The sequence below is a fragment of the Delphinapterus leucas genome, chromosome 5 (assembly GCF_059928025.1).
Source record: "Delphinapterus leucas isolate spDelLeu-1000000601 "Yukka" chromosome 5, BTC_Dleu_Yukka2, whole genome shotgun sequence".
Taxonomy (NCBI): domain Eukaryota; kingdom Metazoa; phylum Chordata; class Mammalia; order Artiodactyla; family Monodontidae; genus Delphinapterus; species Delphinapterus leucas.
The window spans coordinates 129,275,643-129,295,435 of NC_143133.1; the positions used below are offsets into that span (position 1 = coordinate 129,275,643).

The 19,793-nt window shown below is 40.3% G+C and overlaps 1 protein-coding gene across 6 annotated transcripts in view; it reads right to left on the minus strand.

Annotated features, from left to right (window-relative positions):
- LOC111179053 (putative E3 ubiquitin-protein ligase HERC3) overlaps positions 1 to 19,793 on the minus strand; it is a 137,286-nt gene that overhangs the window by 57,384 nt on the left and 60,109 nt on the right. For 5 of the 6 annotated variants that reach the window (XM_089912476.1, XM_022582305.3, XM_022582299.3 and 2 more), the window contains 4 exons: positions 16,501 to 16,612; positions 15,916 to 16,105; positions 14,409 to 14,572; positions 14,163 to 14,276 (listed from right to left, as the gene is read on the minus strand). In XM_089912476.1, the coding sequence (XP_089768602.1) occupies positions 14,163 to 14,276; positions 14,409 to 14,572; positions 15,916 to 16,105; positions 16,501 to 16,612 (580 nt within the window). Of the gene's footprint in view, positions 1 to 14,162; positions 14,277 to 14,408; positions 14,573 to 15,481; positions 15,572 to 15,915; positions 16,106 to 16,500; positions 16,613 to 19,793 lie in introns of all 6 variants that reach the window. The other variant, XM_089912473.1, reaches the window with a different exon arrangement.

The window sequence follows — 19,793 nt, forward strand, 5'->3', positions numbered from 1 at the left end:
ATTCCAGTCCGGGGAGACAAGGTATGGAAGCCTGCAACACAGAACCCAGAGGGACTTGATTCATTCTCATGCCTACTTTTCTAATTATTTTGAATTTTGGGATTGAAATCACTAAAATAAACACACACACACCATAAAACAGCACTAGGTACCTACAACGGGTACAAGTATCTCTTGGAATAAGTGTGTTGGGAAAGTGTGTTTAAAACTGGTGCCAATATTCAGAATTTTCTAACCTCCCTCTCAGAAGAGATTTTATTCTAAGCATTATTTGCCTATTCCCAAGGCAAAAGAAAGATCTTTACCATGTGGTGTTGGTCTCTAAAGCAAGATAAAGTTTTGAACACTTCAAATTAAAAGTGACTATGGGAGAAGTGAAAACAGTTACTATAGAAACAGTTGTTGGCTTTACAGCATTGGCAGTATACAGTCGGCCCTCCTTATCCACGGTTCCACATCTGGAGGTTCAACCAACCTCAGCTGGAAAATATGCAGGGGAAAAAAAAAAAGACAATTCCAGAAGGTTCCAGAAATCAAAACTTGAATTTGCCACACACTGGCAACTATTTACATAGCATTTATACTGTATTATGTAGTATAAGTAATCGAGAGAGGATTTAAAGTCTATGGCAGGATGAAACAACCTAAGTGCCCATCATCGGATGAATGGATAAAGAAGATGTGGCACATATATACAATGGAATATTACTCAGCCTTAAAAAGAAACGAAATTGAGTTATTTGTAATGAGATGGATAGACCTAGAGTCTGTCATACAGAGTGAAGTAAGTCAGAAAGAAAAAGACAAATACCGTATGCTAACACATATATATGGAATTTAAGAAAAAAAAGGATGTCATGAAGAACCTAGGGGTGGGACGGGAATAGAGACGCAGACCTACTGGAGAACGGACTTGAGGATATGGGGAGGGGGAAGGGTGAGCTTTGACAGGGCGAGAGAGAGTCATGGACACACACACACTAACAAACGTAGTAAGGTAGATAGCTAGTGGGAAGCAGCCGCATGGCACAGGGATATTAGCTCGGTGCTTTGTGACAGCCTGGAGGGGTGGGATAGGGAGAGTGGGAGGGAGGGAGACGCAAGAGGGAGGACATATGGGAACATATGTATATATATAACTGATTCACTTTGTTATAGAGCAGAAACTAACACACCATTGTAAAACAATTGTACCCCAATAAAGATGTTAAAAAAAATTAAAAAAATAAAAAAATAAAAAATGAAGTCTATGGCAGGATATGCTTAGGTTATATGCAAATAATACAACATTTTATATGAGGGACTTGAGCATGGTATGGGGATGGGGGCTCCTGGAATCAATCCGCTACTGATACTGAGGGACAACTATATCTAGTATTTTTACGTTTTTATAAATTTATATATTATTTATTTGTTATTTTTGGCTGCGTTGGGTCTTCGTTGCTGCGCGCGGGCTCTCCCTAGTTGCGGTGAGCAGGGGCTACACTTCGTTGCAGTGTGCAGGCTCCTCATTGCAGTGGCTTCTCTTGTTGTGGAGCACGGGCTCTAGGCACGCAGGCTTCAGTAGTTGCGGTTCGTGGGCTCAGTAGTTGCGGCACACAGACCCTAGAGCATGCAGGTGTCAGTAGTTGTGGCGCGTGGGCTCAGTAGTTGTGGCTCGCGGGCCCTAGAGCATAGGCTCAGTAGTTGTGGTGCACGGGCTTAGTTGCTCCGCGGCATGTGGGATCTTCCCAGGCCAGGGCACGAACCCACGTCCCCTGCATTGGCAGGCGGACTCTCAACCACTGCGCCACCAGGGAAGCCCCAGTCTAAGATTTTTTGTATTTGAAATAATGCCACTGATTTTTATTTGGCAGATGCTGAACAGTTTAGAAATGGTGTTAGTGCTGGCATTTCCATGCTATGTGAACGAAATACTGACACAGCAGTACTACGATTCTGCTTCCTGACTGCTCTCCCTAACCTAGAAGGATGTATATGAACTGGTAAGATATGTGATCCCCTCCTGACAGGCTGTTTGTCCTGGGCCATCCATTCCCCATAAGTGAGTCTCACAACCTATAACTAGCAAAGTACACACATGGATCACATTTCAAGTGCTCCTGCTTGAAATGGGGCTGCCCTGTAACCTTTGTTCATGTTTTTTAAGTATATGACAGAGAAGCAATGAATAAGTACATGGTACAGAACTAGAGAACTGGGGAATTGGGAATATCTTTTTCTTTTCTTTTCTTTCTTTTAACTCCAAGTCAACAGTTCCTAAATGTGGCTCTGACTGGGGACAAGAGGCATCACACAAACACCAAGGAGGAAACCCAGGAGCCCCTGCCTTCGGGTCTGCCTGACACCACAGGCCCCTGTACCCTCCGTGGGCAAGTCTGGCTCCCAGCGTCGCTGAATGCTGAGGTACACACAGCTGCCTCATCTCACCACGCACAATACTGCTACCTGGAACCAGACACTGCCCCGGACGACACACACAGCCAATGCCAGGTTCACTCCAGTCTTTATTTTTGAAGCATTTTCTTTTTGTTTTCTCTGTTTTTTTCTAAATTAAGTTTTATTGCAGTATGGTTGCTTTACTATGAAGCATTTTCTTTGTATCACTCACTTTCTCGCTTGTGAGGCCCTCTATGGGGCCCACAAAGTCACTCATTCTGTGTGCTATTTGTTTTGCAAGTGTAGATGATGGCTGTGAATAAACGGAAATAAATAAGCCACTACCACCTCTTCTTTAAAATAAGCTGAGGGAGACCTTCAAGATGGTGGAGGAGTAAGACACGGAGATCACCTTCCTCCCCACAGATACATCAGAAATACATCTACACGTGGAAAAGCTCCTACAGAACACCTACTGAACGCTGGCAGAAGACCTCAGACCTCCCAAAAGGCAAGAAACTCCCCACGTGCCTGGCCGTGTGGCTGACAGGGTCTTGGTGCTCCGGGCAGGTGTCAGGCCTGTGCCTCTGAGGTGGGAGAGCCGAGTTCAGGACACTGGTCCACAAGAGACCTCCCAGCTCCACGTAATACCAAACGGCGAAAATCTCCCAGAGATCTCCATCTCAACACCAGCACCCAGCTTCACTCAACGACCAGCAAGCTCCAGTGCTGGACACCCTATGCCAAACAACTAGCAAGACAAGAACACAACCCCACCCATTAGCACAGAGGCTGCCTAAAATCATAATAAGGTCACAGACACCACAAAACACACTACCAGACGTGGTCCTGCCCACCAGAAAGATAAGATACAGCCTCATCCACCAGAACACAGGCACCACAGTCCTCCACAGGAAGCCTACAGAACCCACTGAACCAACCTTGGCCACTGGGGGCAGACACCAAAAACAATGGGAACTACGAACCTGCAGCCTGCGAACAGGAGACTCCAAACACAGTAAGTTAAGCAAAATGAGAAGACAGAGAAACACACGGCAGATGAAGGAGCAAGGTAAAAACCCACCAGACCTAACAAATGAAGAGGAAATAGGCAGTCTACCTGAAAAAGAATTCAGAATAATGATAGTAAAGATGATCCAAAATCTTGGAAACAGAATGTAGAAAACACAAGAAACATTTAACAAGGACCTACAAAAACTAAAGAGCAAACAAACACTGATGAACAACACAATAAATGAAATTTAAAATTCTCTAGAAGGAATCAATAGCAGAATAACTGAGGCAGAAGAATGGATAAGTGACCTGGAAGATAAAACAGTGGAAGTAACTACCACAGAGCAGAATAAAGAAAAAGAGTGAAAAGAATTGAGGACAGTCTCAGAGACCACTGGTTCAACATTAAATGCACCAATATTTGAATTATAGGGGTCCCAGAAGAAGAAGAGAAAAAGAAAGGAACTGAGAAAATATTTCAAGAGACTAGAGTTGAAAACTTCCCTAATATGGCAAAGGAAATGGTCAATCAAGTCAGTCAAGTCTAGGGGGCTTCCCTGGTGGCGCAGTGGTTGAGAGTCCGCCTGCCAATGCACGGGACACGGGTTCGTGCCCCGGTCTGGGAAGATCCCACATGCCGCAGAGTGGCTGGGCCCGTGAGCCATGGCCGCTGAGCCTGCGTGTCCGGAGCCTGTGCTCCGCAACGGGAGTAGGCCACAACAGTGAGAGACGCACGTACCACAAAAAAAAAAAAAAAAAAAAAAAAATATCAAGTCTAGGAAGCACAGAGAGTCCCATACAGGACAAACCCAAGGAGAAATACACGAAGACACATTAATCAAACTGTCAAAAATTAAATACAAAGAAAACATATGAAAAGCAGCAAGGGAAAAACAACAAATAACATACAAGGGAATCCCCATAAGATAAACAGCTGATCTTTCAGCAGAAACTCTGCAAGCCAGAAGGGAGTGGCAGGACATATTTAAAGTGATGAAAGGGAAAAACCTACAACGAAGATTACTCTACCCAGCAAGGATCTCATTCAGATTCAACGGAGAAATTAAAACCCTTACAGACAAGCAAAAGCTAAGAGAATTCAGCACCACCAAATGAGCTTTACAACAAATGCTAAAGGAATTTCTCTAGGCAGGAAACACAACAGAAGGAAAAGACCTACAATAACAAACCTTAAGAAAATGGTTATAGGAACATACATATCGATAATTACCTTAAATGTAAATGGATTAAATGCTCCAACCAAAAGACACAGACTGGCTGAATGGATACAAAAACAAGATCCACATACATGCTGTCTACAAGAGACCCACTTCAGACCTAGGGACACATACAGACTGAAAGTGAGGGAATGGAAAAAGATATTCCATGAAAATGTAAATCAAAAGAAAGCTGGAGTAGCAATTGTCATATCAGACAAAACAGACTTTAAAATAAAGACTATTAGAAGAGACAAAGAAGGACACTACATAATGATCAAGGGATCAGTCCAAGAAGATATAACAAGTGTAAATATTTATGAACCCAACATAGAGCACCTCAAAACATAAGGCAAATGCTAACAGCCATAAAAGGGGAAATTGACAATAATACAATCATAGTAAGGGACTTTAACACCCCACTTTCCAAGGACAGATCATCCAAAATGAAAAGAAAAAAGGAAACACAAGCTTTACATGATATATTAAACAAGATGGATTTAATTGATATTTATAGGACATTCCACCCAAACACAACAGAATACACCTTCCTCTCAAGTGTTCATGGAACATTTTCCAGGATAGATCATATCTTGGGTCACAAATGAAGCCTTAGAAAATTTAAGAAAATTGAAATCATATGAAGCATCTTTTCTGACCACAACACTATGAGACTAGATATCAATTACAGGAAAAAATCTGTAAAAAATACAAACACATGGAGGATAAACAGTACACTACTTAATAACCAAGAGATCACTGAAGAAATCAAAAAGGAAATCAAAAAATATCTAGAAAAAAATAACAATGAAAACACAACAACCCAAAACCTATGGGATATAGCAAAAAGCAGTTCCAAGAGGGAAGTTCATAGCAATACAATCCTACCTCAAGAAACAAGAAACATCTCAAATGAACAACCTAACCTTACACCTAAAGCAATTACAGAAAGAAGCACAAAAAAACCCCCCAAAGTTAGCAGAAGGAAAGAAATCATAAAGATCAGATCAGAAATAAATGAAAAAGAAATGAAGGAAACAATAGCAACGATCAATAAAACTAAAAGCTGGTTCTTTGAGAAGATAAACAAAATTGATATACCATTAGCCAGACTCAAGAAAAAAAGGGAGAAGACTCAAATCAATAGAATTAGAAATGAAAAAGGAGAAGTAACCACTGACACTGCAGAAATACAAAAGATCATGAGAGATTACTACAAGCAACTCTATGCCCATAAAATGGACAACCTGGAAGAAATGGACAAATGCTTAGAAAAGCACAACTTTCAGAGACTGAACCAGGAAGAAATAGAAAATATAAACAGGCCAATCACAAGCACTGAAATTGAGACTGTGCTTAAAATTCTTCCAACAAACAAAAGCCCAGGACCAGGTGGCTTCACAGACAAATTCTATCAAATTTTAGAAAAGAGCTTACGCCTATCCTTTGCAAACTCTTCCAAAACATAGCAGAGGGAGGAATGCTCCCAAACTCATTCTACGAGGCCACCATCACCCTGATACCAAAACTAGACAAATATGTCACAAAGAAAGAAAACTACAGGCCAATACCACTCATGAACATAGATGCAAAAATCCTCAACAAAATACTAGCAAACAGAATCCAACAGCACATTGAAAGGATCATACACCATGATCAAGTGGGGTCTATCCCAGGAATGCAAGGATTCTTCAGTATACGCAAATCAATCACTGTGATACACCATATTAACAAATTGAAGGAGAAAAACCATATGATCATCTCAATATATGCAGACAAAGCTTTTGACAAAATTCAACATCCATTTATGTTAAAAACCCTCTAGAAAGTAGGCACAGAGGGAACTTACCTCAACATAATAAAGGCCATATGTGACAAACCCACAGCCAACATCTTTCTCAATGGTGAAAAACTGAAACCATTTCCTCTAAGATCAGGAAAAAGACAAGGCTGTCCGCTCTCACCACTATTATTCAACATAGTTTTGGAAGTTTTAGCCACAGCAATCAGAGAAGAAAAAGAAAGAAAAGGAATCCAAATTGGAGAAGAAGAAATAAAGCTGTCACTGTTTGCAGATGTCATGATACTATACATGGAGAAGACTAAAGATGCTACCAGAAAACTACTAGAGCTAATCAATGAATTTGGTAAAGTAGCAGGATACAAGATTAATGCACAGAAATCTCTTGCATTCCTATACGGTAATGATGAAAAATCTGAAAGCAAAATTAAGGAAACACTCCCATTTACCATTGCAACAAAAAGAATAAAATACCTAGGAATAAACCTACCTAAGGAGACAAAAGACCTGCATGCAGAATACTGTAAGACACTGATGAAAGAAACTAAAGAGGACACAAACAGATGGGGAGGTATACCATGTTCTCAGATTGGAAGAATCAACACTGTGAGAATGGCTACACTACCCAAAGCAATCTACAGATTCAATGCAATCCCTATCAAACTACCAATGGCATTTTTCACAGAACTAGAACAAAAAAGTTCACAATTTGTATGGAAACACAAAAGACCCTGAATATCCAAAGCAATCTTGAGAAAGAAAGACGGAGCTGGAGCAACCAGGCTCCCTGACTTCAAACTATACTACAAAGCTACAGTAATCAAGACAGTATGGTGCTGGCACAAAAACAGAAATATAGATGAATGGAACAGGATATAAAGCCCACAGATAAACCCACACACATATGGTCATCTTATTTTTGATAAAGGAGGCAAGAATATATAATGGAGAAAAGACAGCCTCTTCAATAAGTGGTGCTGGGAAAACTGGACAGCTACTTGGAAAAGAAGGAAATTAGAACACTCCCTAACACCATACACAAAAATAAACTCAAAATGGATTAAAGACGTAAATGTAAGGCCAGACACTATAAAACTCTTAGAGGAAAACACAGGCAGAACACTCCATGACATAAATCACAGTAAGATCCTTTTTGACCCACCTCCTAGAGAAATGGAAATTAAAACCAAAATAAACAAATGGGACCTAATGAAATTTAAAAGCTTTTGCACAGCAAAGCAAACCATAAACAATATGAAAAGACAACCCTCAGAATGGGAGAAAATATTTGCAAATGAAGCAACTGACAAAGGATTAACCTCCAAAATTTACAAGCAGCTCATGCAGCTCAATAACAAAAAAACAAACAACCCAATCCAAAAATGGGCAGAAGACCTAAATAGACATTTCTCCAAAGAAGATATACAGATTGCCAACAAACACATGAAAGGATGCTCAACATCACTAATCATTAGAGAAATGCAATTCAAAACTACAATGAGGTATCACCTCATACCGGTCAGAATGGCCATCATCAAAAAATCTACAAACAATAAATGCTGGAGAGGGTGTGGAGAAAAGGGAACTCTCTTTCACTGTTGGTGGGAACATAAATTGATACAGCCACTATGGAGAACAGTTTGGAGGTTCCTTAAAAAACTAAAACTAGAACTACCATAGGACCCAGGAATCCCACTACTGGGCATATACCCTGAGTGAACCATAATTCAAAAAGAGTCATGTACCACAATGTTCAATGCAGCTCTATTTACAATAGCCAGGGCATGGAAGCAACCTAAGTGTCCATCGATGGATGAATGGATAAAGAAGTGGCACATATATACAATGGAATATTACTCAGCCATAAAAAGAAACAAAACTGAGTTATTTGTAGTGAGGTGAATGGACCTAGAGTCTGTCATACAGAGTGAAGTAAGTCATAAAGGGAAAAACAAATACCACATGCTAACACATATATATGGAATCTAAAATAAAATGGTTCTGAAGAACCTAGTGGCAGGACAGGACTAAAGAGTCAGACATAGAGAATGGACTTGAGGATATGGGGAGAGGGAAGGGTAAGCTGGGACGGAGTGAGAGAGTGGCATGGACATATATACACTACCAAACGTAAAACAGATAGCTAGTGGGAAGCAGCCGCATAGCACAGGGAGATCAGCTCGGTGCTTTGTGACCACCTAGAGGGGTGGGATAGGGAGGGTGGGAGGGAGATGGAAGAGGGAGGAGATATGGGGATATATGTATATGTACAGCTGATTCACTTTGTTAAACAGCAGAAACTAACACGCCATTGTAAAGCAATTATACTCCAGTAGAGATGTTAAAAAATAATAATAAAATAAGCAAAAAGCAGCCACTTTAGAATGTTGCTTTTATACACCATAGCCCTTTGCCCATACATATTATGTCCCTTTGTAATTCCTTTTGCACTACACTGAACACCCCACAGAGGCAGCCACCATGTCCTGTACGTGTCCGCATCCCCAGTGGTAGCCGGCACATGACATACATTAGGTGCCCAAGACTGCTTACTGAAAAACAGTTATTAGGGCTTATGATATGCCAGGTACTAGGTACTCTGACAAGTAAGGCCTTTCCATGGTTTCTCCCATTTACTTCTCACAGTACTGTTATAATTCACATTTATAAATGAGGATGCTAGGCTTATAGAAATTAAGTAATTTGCCTAAGGTCACGTAGGTAGTAGGCCAGAGTTGAGACTTGAACCCAGTTCTTTTTGACTAAAGCACGTGCACGGAACTGTATGCTATACTGCCTCGGCTACTGCCCAGGCAAAAAATTTAACACATAAAAACTCATAGTGTGAGACAGACAGACACACAGACAGACACACAGGAACATTATTCATCCATAAAAAAGAAGGCAATCCTGCCATTTGCAACAACATGGGTGAAACTAAAGGGCATTTTACACTAAGTGAAATAAGCCAGACAGAGAGAGACAAACACTGTATGGTATCATTTATATGTGGAAACTAAAAAAAAACAAGAAAGCCAATCTCACAGAAACAGAATAATGGTTTCCAGGGGCTAGGGTGGGAACAGGGGAGGAGATGGGGAGATATAGCTCAAAGGGTACAATCTTTTCAGTTATAAGTAAGCTCTAAGGAGCTAAAGCACAGCATGGTGACTATAGTTAATAACACAGTATTAAATACTGGGAACTTGATGAGAGCACATCTTAAGCATCTGAAAGCACCCAAAAAAGAAGTTAACTATGTGAGGTAATGGATGTGTTAATTAACTTGATCTTTGTAATCATTTCACACTGTATATCAAATCATCATATTGTACACTTTAAATATATACAACAATGTCGATTATCCCTCAGTAAAGCTGGGGGAAAATGCACTCATTGTTCATTACTATGATTTAAAAGTGGTTAAGCTCAGAAATAAACCCATGCATATATGGCCAATTAATTTATGTAAAGGAGGCAACATCACACAATGGGAAAAGGACAGTCTCTTCAATAAATGGTGTTGAGAAAACTGGACGGGCACATACAAAAGGATAAAACTGGAAATTAACTCAAAATGGATTAAAGACCTGAATGGAAGACCTAAAACCATAAAACTCATAGAAGAAAACGTAGGTAGTAAGCAACTTGACATCAGTCTTGGCAATGATTTTTTGGATCCAACTTCAAAATCAAAGGCAACAAAAGCAAAAATAAACAAATGGAACTACATCAAACTAAAAAGCTTCTGCAGAGCAAAGGAAACCATCAACAAAATGAAAAGGCAGCCTACAGAATGGGAGAGATAGTTGCAAACAATATCTCAGATAAGGGGTTAATGTCCAAAACATACAAAGAACTCATACAACTCAATATCAAAACAAGAACAAAAACAAAAAAAAACACCAACCCAATTAAAAAATGGGCAGAGGACTTCAATAGACATTTTTCCAAAGAGGACATACAGATGGCCAACAGGCACATGAAAAGACGCTCAACATCACTAATGAGGGAAATGCAAGTCAAAACCACAGTGAGGTTTCACCTCACACCTGTCAGGATGTCTATTGTCAAAAAGACAAAAAATAACAAGGGTGGGCAAGGATGTGGAGAAACGGGAACCCTTGTGCACTGTTGGTGGGAATTTAAACTGGTGCAGCCAGTATGGAAAACTGTATGGAGGTTCCTCAAAAAATTGATAATAGAACTACCATATGATCCAGCAGTTCCACTTCTGGGTATTTATCCAAGGAATACAAAAACACTAATTCGAAAAGATTTATGTACCCCCATATCCATAGCAGCCTTATTTACATTAGCCAAGATATGGAAACAACTGAAGCGTCCACAGATGGGTGAAGGGATAAAGAAGATGGGGTATATACACACACAGTGGAATAGTACTCCTGTAACCGAGCAGGACCCTATGGGGCCTTCCCAGGACGGACCCCTCCCCCATACCCTCTGCCTGTAGCTCCTCTCTGAAGGACCTAGATAACAATACCTGATGCGCATTTCCTGAGTTGTCCTGCAGATACTAAAACCACAACCAAATGGAAGAAACTACCTACCTGATGACCAGGAGCGCACAGCCGCCAGACCTACTGGAGCCTGAAGATTGATAATGTGACACTGCCCTGTTACCTCACCATCAACCAACCAGAGACTTGTGCACAGGCAGATTACATATTCCGCGACTCCCCTCCCTCACCTGGCCTTTAAAAACGCTTTCCTGAAACCCACCGGGGAGTTCGGGTGTTTTGAACACTAGCTTCCCCAGACTCCTTGCTTGGTACCCTGCAGTGAATGCTGCACTTTCCTTCCCACAACCTGGTGTCAGAAATTGGCTTTACTGAGTGCAAGCAAAAGGACCCAAGTTTGGTTCGGTAACACTCAGACATCAAAAAAAAACTGGAATCTTGCCATTTTCAACAACCTGGATGGACCTTGAAGGCACTATGCTAAGTGAAATAAGTCAGACAAAGAAAGACAAATGCTGTATTATTTCACTTATACTTGGAATCTAAACAAACAAAGCAAAGCAAAGCAAAACAACAACAAGCTCATAGATAAAGAGACAGTGTAGTGGCTGCCAGAGGGGAGAGGGGAGAGCGGGTGAGTAAAATGCGTGAGGAGGGTCAAAGGTACAAACTTCCATTTGTAAAATAAATACGTCACAGTGACATAACGCACAGCATCGTGACTACAGACAGTAAAACTGCGTTGCATATTTTAGTTGCTAAAGCTGCTAAGACAGTAAATCTTAAAAGTTCTCATCACAAGCAAAACAAAATTTGTTAACTGTGTGGCGACAGTGACTAGACTTACTGTGATGATCATTTCACAGTGTATGTAAGTATCGAGTCATTATGCTATACACCTGAAACTAATATAATGTTACATGTCAATTATACCTCGAAAAAAAAGTAGTCAAAAAAACGTGAATCAATATATGAAATAGCTTTAGCATTTTACGTTAAAATCCAAGATATGAAGAAATATAAACTTTAATTTCTAATAGCATTGTATAACAGAAAAAAATGCCACGGAAATCACAAAAGGTCACACAGTAATTTCACCTAATTTTCTATCTTTCTATAATAACTAATTTTTGAAGAGGAGATGAGCAGCTGGTATTTAAGACTTATATTTGCTTATCAAATGTTAAGAGAAAGGAACTATAAAAGTTGCTCACTTAAGTATCTCCATTCAGAGACCACAGTCATGGTAACCTATATTTTAACACCAGCAACTTCTTTTTCAGGGTCAAAAAGAATTAGGGCTCATTAGGATTATTTACTCAGCAGCAAGAAAGGGTAGATTAGAAGTCAGGAAAACTGGCTTTTAAGCTAACTGAATTGGGGGAAAAATTGTTTAGCTTCTCTGGGCCTCCAATTTCTCACCTAGAAACAAAGCAGTTGGCTAAATAATTCATAAGGCTTACTTCAGCTCTTAACATTTTATGATTCAAAGAGTATTCACAAACTGATAAAACAGAGAGGTTTATCTTCTTACAATTTCTAAATCAGCAGGTGAAAACACAGTTCACTGCTAGCCTCCGCGTTAAATTTCCATGTAAACCCCGTTTTGAAGACTCATCCACTTTTTTGAAAAGGATTTGGGTTTCTTAAAGTAATCAGAAGTCTTACTAAAAACACAATATTGTGTCTGGCATTGATCAACTGTTATTTAACAAAGAAAAAACTCTTCCTTAGTTAAATAAACCAATTTAAATGCCTTGCTTTTGGAAACCGCTACTGACCTCCAAAAGCCCTACAGCGTACAGGGAAATACTGCCTAAATGTCAGTGATGAATCTGCTAAATTGGCAAGGACTCACCTCAAATGTGTCTGCTATGCATGGCTTCACTAAATATAATAACCAAATAATCACTCTGCCTTCTGACATCACTCAAACTTATACATAATCCACAGATGGGGGATCCTAAAAAGCCTTGCATATATCCCAAGCCAGTCTACAATCAAACTGAGAAGCCAAGCCAAGGGTGGCAGGCAGGAACCCGCAGTTCTAACGTATAGTGAGAACCAGGTCAGGGATACGTGACATTTTCACACACGTAATCCCAAGTCAGAGGTAGCCTGTAGGGTTCAGGCAGCTGACATACGATGACTAAAGTAGGCTAGCTGTTAGATGAAGACAATTAGTAAATGATCCTTTTCTCAGTGTCAAAGTCAAGCTGCAGTGGGGACTCTGGCACGTCTCAGCCTCATCCAAAGAGCCCCCACTGAACTCCAGCCAACTGGCACCATCTGGAAAGACAGGTCATGTTGCCAGATCTTCCGACTTTCAAGAAAAGCCAGAAATACATTTTATGTGCCTTGACTCTTTAAAATTGTGGTAAAAGACATATAAAGTTTACCATCTTTAACATCTTCAAGTGTATAGTTCATTAGTGTTAACTACATTCGCATAATTGTGCAATCAACCTCCAGAACTTTTTCATCATGCAAAACAAAGTCCTAGAGATTCTCATACTAAGTGAAGTAAGCCAGACAGAGAAAGACAAACATCATACGATATCACTTATACGTGGAATCTAAAACAATGATACAAATGAACTTATTTATAAAACAGAAATAGACTCACAGACATAGAAAACAAACTCATGGTTACCAAAGGGGAAAAGGTGGGGGGAGGGATAAGTTAGGAGTTGGGGATTAACATATACACACCACTATATACAAAACAGATAAACAACAAGGACCTACTGTAGAGCACAGGGAACTCTACTCAATATTCTGTCATACCCTATAAGGGAAAACAATCTGAAAAGGAACATATATAGATATAGATAGATATATGAATCACTGCGCTGTACACCTGGAGCTAACACAGTATCGTAAATCAACTATACTTCAATTAAAAAATAAATAAGTAAAACAAAGTCGATACCCATTAAACAACAACTCTCCATTTTCTCCTTCCCCAGACCCTGGCAACCACCATTCTACTTTCTATGAGTTTGACTGCTTTAGACACCTTGATTTTTTTTAATGTTGGCAACTAATTAAAATTTATACCGTTCTGGGCGACTACCCATTTGTCTCTGCTTATGATTACTCAAAGCACTTCAGTGTTTCAAGAATGCAAAAGCCAGCTGATCAAACACAGGTATAGCACTAACATCCAAGTCCAGGACAAATTTTAGAGTTCAGATGTGCTTTTCTTGCCCTTACGTGTGCTCTGAGGAAAGACGAAAGCTTTGAGATATGCTTTACATGAATTCTTACCATGCCTGCTTGATGTAAGAACCACATGAGGTAGTCTTCCTGAATGTCCACAAGACTGGAAACCTCAGGAATATAAAATGTATCATATTCCACATGCTTCACTTTGAGATTTACCTGATGAAGAACAGAACAAGGGCAACTAAGACCCAGGCGACTGGTAAACGGCTTCCCATAGAACATCTCGGTAGATCATCTGATCCTACTATCTCTGCATCCCTCTCCCCTCTGGTTCTTCTCTATGCTCACCTTGTATAACTTCTCCAAGAGCTTGAGCGCTGCTGTAATATAATTGTTAAACAGTACAGGAATTAAGAATGTCTTTCTTCCTCTCAGTAGATAAACGACTGCACCTTTATAGAGGTTTACCAGCTTCGTGAAATATTTCGGGCATACCTGAGACCACCAGTTATCTTTAGAAAGAAAGGAAAGACATATTTCAACATGTGATCTTCATCAAGTACTGATGTCTTCTGCCTGCTGGCTAAAAACTGCTCCAGCTAGAAGATAAGCATTAGTCGAAAATACAGTTTCCCAAAACTAACTTTAAAAAGAATCCATTAAAGCACTTCTGGAGAAAGTGGCAGCTGTACGAGAATCCTGGAGCTTTGTTATAAAGCTTTATTTGATTTTTTTCCTCAAGGATTCATCCGGAATGCTAATCTAAAAGGTCAGCTCCAAGGGCACATGTGGACAAGATGCTCAGGCACACAATTCGGGCAGGAGCATTCACATATCCTCGTCCTTTTAGCCCTCTTCTCAGCCACCACCTAAGTCCTGTAAAAAAAAAAAAAAACCCCAAACTTTTAAAAGTCAGGTAATATTCCTTCAAAGATTGCTATCTCTACCTCACAGTCTATCAGAACACCTGAGACAATATGCCCCAAAGGGCTTTTGAGCTTAAAAAAAATTAAGGACTAACATCTTACTGGTGCTTTCATGATTATCTGTAGAATGGTCCCACCTTCTACAAAAGGCGGAAGCAATATGGAAAAGCCAGTATTCCATCCTGAGCCACACAGGTCTCTTTGCTCATGCGGAGACCACACTCGAGTAACATCCTCCTCCATATGGAACTCAGAAGTTACTGAGTTGCAGTGCATATACCTTAAAAAAAGGTACCAGGAAAATATAAAATAAAAGGAAAAAGCCAGGTGCCAGACGTTCTGCATTTGATTAATAAAAACATCTCAGGCTCTACTCCCATGAGAGACACTCTCCAATTCACTGAGGAACGGAAGGTTCTTATCTCAGCAAAGTGTCCGTAGCCTGCAAAAATCAGTGTGGACTCAACTGTCCTAAAAAAGAAAAACAAAACAAACCTTTGGTAAGTCTCCACGGGGTCATTTTCTTCCTCTCCTTTTCTGGAGACCTGTGTATCACACCACAACTGTTCATTTCACTCCCACCCCCTAAATTAGGTATAAGAGAAAAATCAACAGATGGACACTAATTCTGAGGCACTATTAACCACTAGCAAGTGTAGGAGGAGAAAAAAATAAAGTCTAATAATCTAACTTTGTGAATATGTAAAAATCAAGATTAGTTTGGTGTAAATCATTTCAAATAACCTAAATAATGGTTCAATTTGTTCAAACTGCAAATTAGAAATTAACAGAAAAGAAAGAAAAGTTTTAAGTGTTAAGGATATTAAATGGCAACAAATAGATTCTTCAATGTCAATCCACCAGGAGCCAATGGTCACACGAATAAAATAAAAAGCACAAAACCTCTGGTATTCAGTGTAGCAAATCACCTAAGACTTTGCTGGGGTTTGTATCCAGCCGCAGAATGGCCATAGCCAGGGGAATAGTCAACGTTATGTAATACTTAGAATCCTGGAGCAGGGGAAACTCTGGTAGTATTAAGTAGATTCTCATTGCTTCAACATCTGGTGGTGAACTTGACAACTGAGGAATCAGGCAACTTTCAAAGCTATTTAAGATCTGCATGAGAGAAAAGAGTATTGAGAAATTCAAACACACCTGAGATCTAGTTACCTGATCTCTAAATTCATAAACTATTTGAGTCTCTCAACTCTCGTTCATTCGGTATGTACTCAAGACCCTCTATGAGCCAGGCACTTGTCTGGGCACTCAGGATACATCAGTGAAAAGAAAAGCCAAAGATCTGTGCCCATGCAGACCTTACACTCTGGGGGAGGATTTCCTTAGAAAGATAAAGGCAGGTCAAATTCCCAAAGTGAATATTTTACAGAGTTATGATTTATACAAGACTTCTGCCTTTTCATCCTACTTTTTCTTTTTCTTTTGAAAGTCAACTTACTTCAACGCAAAAATGCATTTTTAAGCACACACTCTGTAAAAGTAAAAAACCATACCTGTTCTAGAATCATGGAGTGCTGAGAGCTCATTAACTTCTCAAATAACACTCTAGTTGAGTTCAGGTCAATCCCAGGGATTTTGGGACTTGTTTTAAAATGCTCATCAATTCTAAACAAACAAAAACAAAAAATATGTATAGCACAGGGAACTCTACTTAATGCACTGTGGTGACCTAAACGGGAAGGAAATCCAAAAAAGAGGGGATATATGTTTATGTAAAGCTGATTCATCTTCCTGTACAGTAGAAACTACCACAACACCGTAGAGCAACTATACTCCAATAAAAATTAATTTTAAAAAAATATGTAATAAAAGAAAAACGAAACAAAAACTCTGATAGGTAGGAATTACAAAGCTGTCAAGAAAATACGTACTCTACATACTGATCAGATGATCAGATTTAAATTTGACCTGGCAGAACAGATGCACAAAAACATTAACTTTGGGGAAACCTGACAGCATACATCTCTCTAGAATCCCTTTTTTCAAGATGGTCTTAAAATTTTCAAGTCTTGGGCTTCCCTGGTGGCGCAGTGGTTAAGAATCCACCTGCCAAGGCAGGGGACACAGGTTCGAGCCCTGGTCCAGGAGGATCCCACATGCCGCGGAGCAACTAAGCCCATGCGCCACAACTACTGAGCCTGCGCTCTAAAGCCCGTGAGCCACAACTACTGAGCCCGTGAGCCACAACTACTGAAGCCTGTGCACCTAGAGCCCGTGCTCCGCAACAAGAGAAGCCACTGCAGTGAGAAGCCCGTGCACCACAGTGAGGAGTAGCCCCCGCTCTCCACAATTAGATAAAGCCCACGTGCAGCAACGAAGACCCAACGCAGACAAAAATAAATTAATTAAAAAAAATTTTTTTCAAGTCTTTTTTCCTTCAAGTCAAAGTACAAGGATCATCATTTCAATTTGAGGCTGTCTTGAAATTTATATGCACAGTGTTCTTTTCCTGATTTACTTTTGTATTTTTGACTCTTTCTGTCATTGTGGTACATTGAACTAGACATAGATGCTATGCCTAGGTGCAAAAAACATCCCTTGTGCAAACTGGCCCACTCAACAAATGCCAAGTTTAAAGCAAGTATTTTTTAAAAAATCAGATCTACAATAAATGCAAAGTTAATGCCTCGCTCAGTTAACACAAGGGGTACGATTACATTTACTCAAGGACTAATTTCACTGCTACTGTTTTTAACTTCCTAGCAACTAATCATTTTTCTAACCTTAAATAAAGTCTTAGTTTTTTAGAGATTTGGAGAATGTCTCTTTTAAATTCCCACTCTTGAACATACCACGTCTGCTAACGACAAAAGAACTATTTGCAAAACAGCCTTCTGTTTATGCTTAACAGACACATTCAGATAGTTTTAATACCATCTGACATCATTGTTTTAATCTATAAAAAATAAGTCGAGTTTCTAACATTTGAAAAAAAAACATAATTATATGTATTGGAACCTAAGTGGTCAAACAAGAAGAGCTACTTAGGCTTTGTTTGTTGGATCTTTTGTTACTGCCGTTCTAAAAATAAATTTGCCCAAAACACAGAAATTAATTCCAATGTCCCATATGTAACCTTCCATATGCTTAGAAGTACCTTCTGCTATGCCGTTAAGAAAAAACAAAATATTTTATCTACATGTATTTATGCTTTGTTAAACTGGATCTTCATTTTCACTGGTTTACTATGATGTAGTTTACATAAAGCAGGAGGAGAACTCCAGAAATAGCACTGAAGTCCATTTAAAAAAAAAAGGTTTATGGGTTTCCCTGGTGGCGCAGTGGTTGAGAGTCTGCCTGCCGATGCAGGGGACACGGGTTCGTGCCCCGGTCCGGGAAGATCCCACATGCCGCGGAGCGCCTGGGCCCGTGAGCCATGGCCGCTGAGCCTGCGCGCCCGGAGCCTGTGCTCCGCAACGGGAGAGGCCACAACAGTGAGAGGCCCGCGTACTGCAAAAAAATAATAATAATAATAAACAAATACAAAATAAAAAAATAAAGGTTTTACCCACAAATCTACAGAACCCATGATACTAAGGATGGATAGCCTAAGAAATCCAGCCAAGAGCCATTCCCAACTTTCATAAAAGCTGTACCTCTAGAATAAGTTTTCTCAACCTTGGGACTATTGATTTTTGGGGTCGGATAATTCTTTTCTGGGTGGGTGGAATTGTGAGATGCTTGGCAGCATCTCTGGCCTTTGCCCACTAGATGCCAGTAGTATATTCTCCACCACTGTAACAACCAAAAAATGTCAGTAGAGATTGCTGAATGTCCCCTGGGAAGCAAATCAGCCTGGTTGAGAACCACTATTCTAAAAGACCAACATGAGCACAATACAGAATATTTTTCCCTGGAGGAAAAGCCTAAGTATTGACTCTGAAATGAACTGGATGAGCTCATTTCAGTTGCCCTAATGATACAAGTAAATGACTTGCAATCTTTAACTGTAACTGAACAGTTTCTGAAGCAATATCTTGCAACCCAGTTAGGGACAGAATTTGGGGCAGGGATGGAGTGGGAGATGAGACTCACACAGAATTGAAGTCTAAGTCTTCGTGGGATTTCATTAGCACTGTCACTGGCAGGAAAAGGATAGAAAGATGGTCAGGACTTGGGATCACCAACGATCAAAACCTATGACAAGACCCTCCTGCTGCAGCAAGTTCCTGAGGGGGATATTTGCAGAAGGGATAAGGCCTAGCAAAGAAACATTATTTACAACCTGGGAGTTCAGGCCAAATGTAATTTCCTGGTGGGCTGGGCTGGCCCTGAGCCCAAGGAGTCCCTGAAGCATCTTTGGAACTTTTTCCCTAAATTCACTCCTTCTGAGAAAAGAAAAAACTATGGGAAAGCAAACCAAAGAAACCAAGGAGATTTTTTTTTTTTTTTTTGCAGTACGCGGGCCTCTCACTGCTGTGGCCTCTCCCGTTGCGGAGCACAGGCTCCGGACGCGCAGGCTCAGCGGCCATGGCTCACAGGCCCAGCCACTCCGCGGCATGTGGGATCTTCCCGGACCGGGTCACGAACCCGTGTCCCCTGCATCGGCAGGCGGACTCTCAACCACTGCGCCACCAGGGAAGCCGCAAAGAGATTAAAGAATTAAGAATTTAAGAATAAATACGACTAACATTTTGGACTACCCTGAAAAATCTTACTTTTGACTACACCAACCCTTTCTGAGATGCCGTGTCTCTCTTTGGTAACCTGCTTCTCTGCCAACCAGGCATGAATCAGCATAGCTCTTCCTGAGGTCCTCTCACTCATCATCATTGGGCGTTCCAAT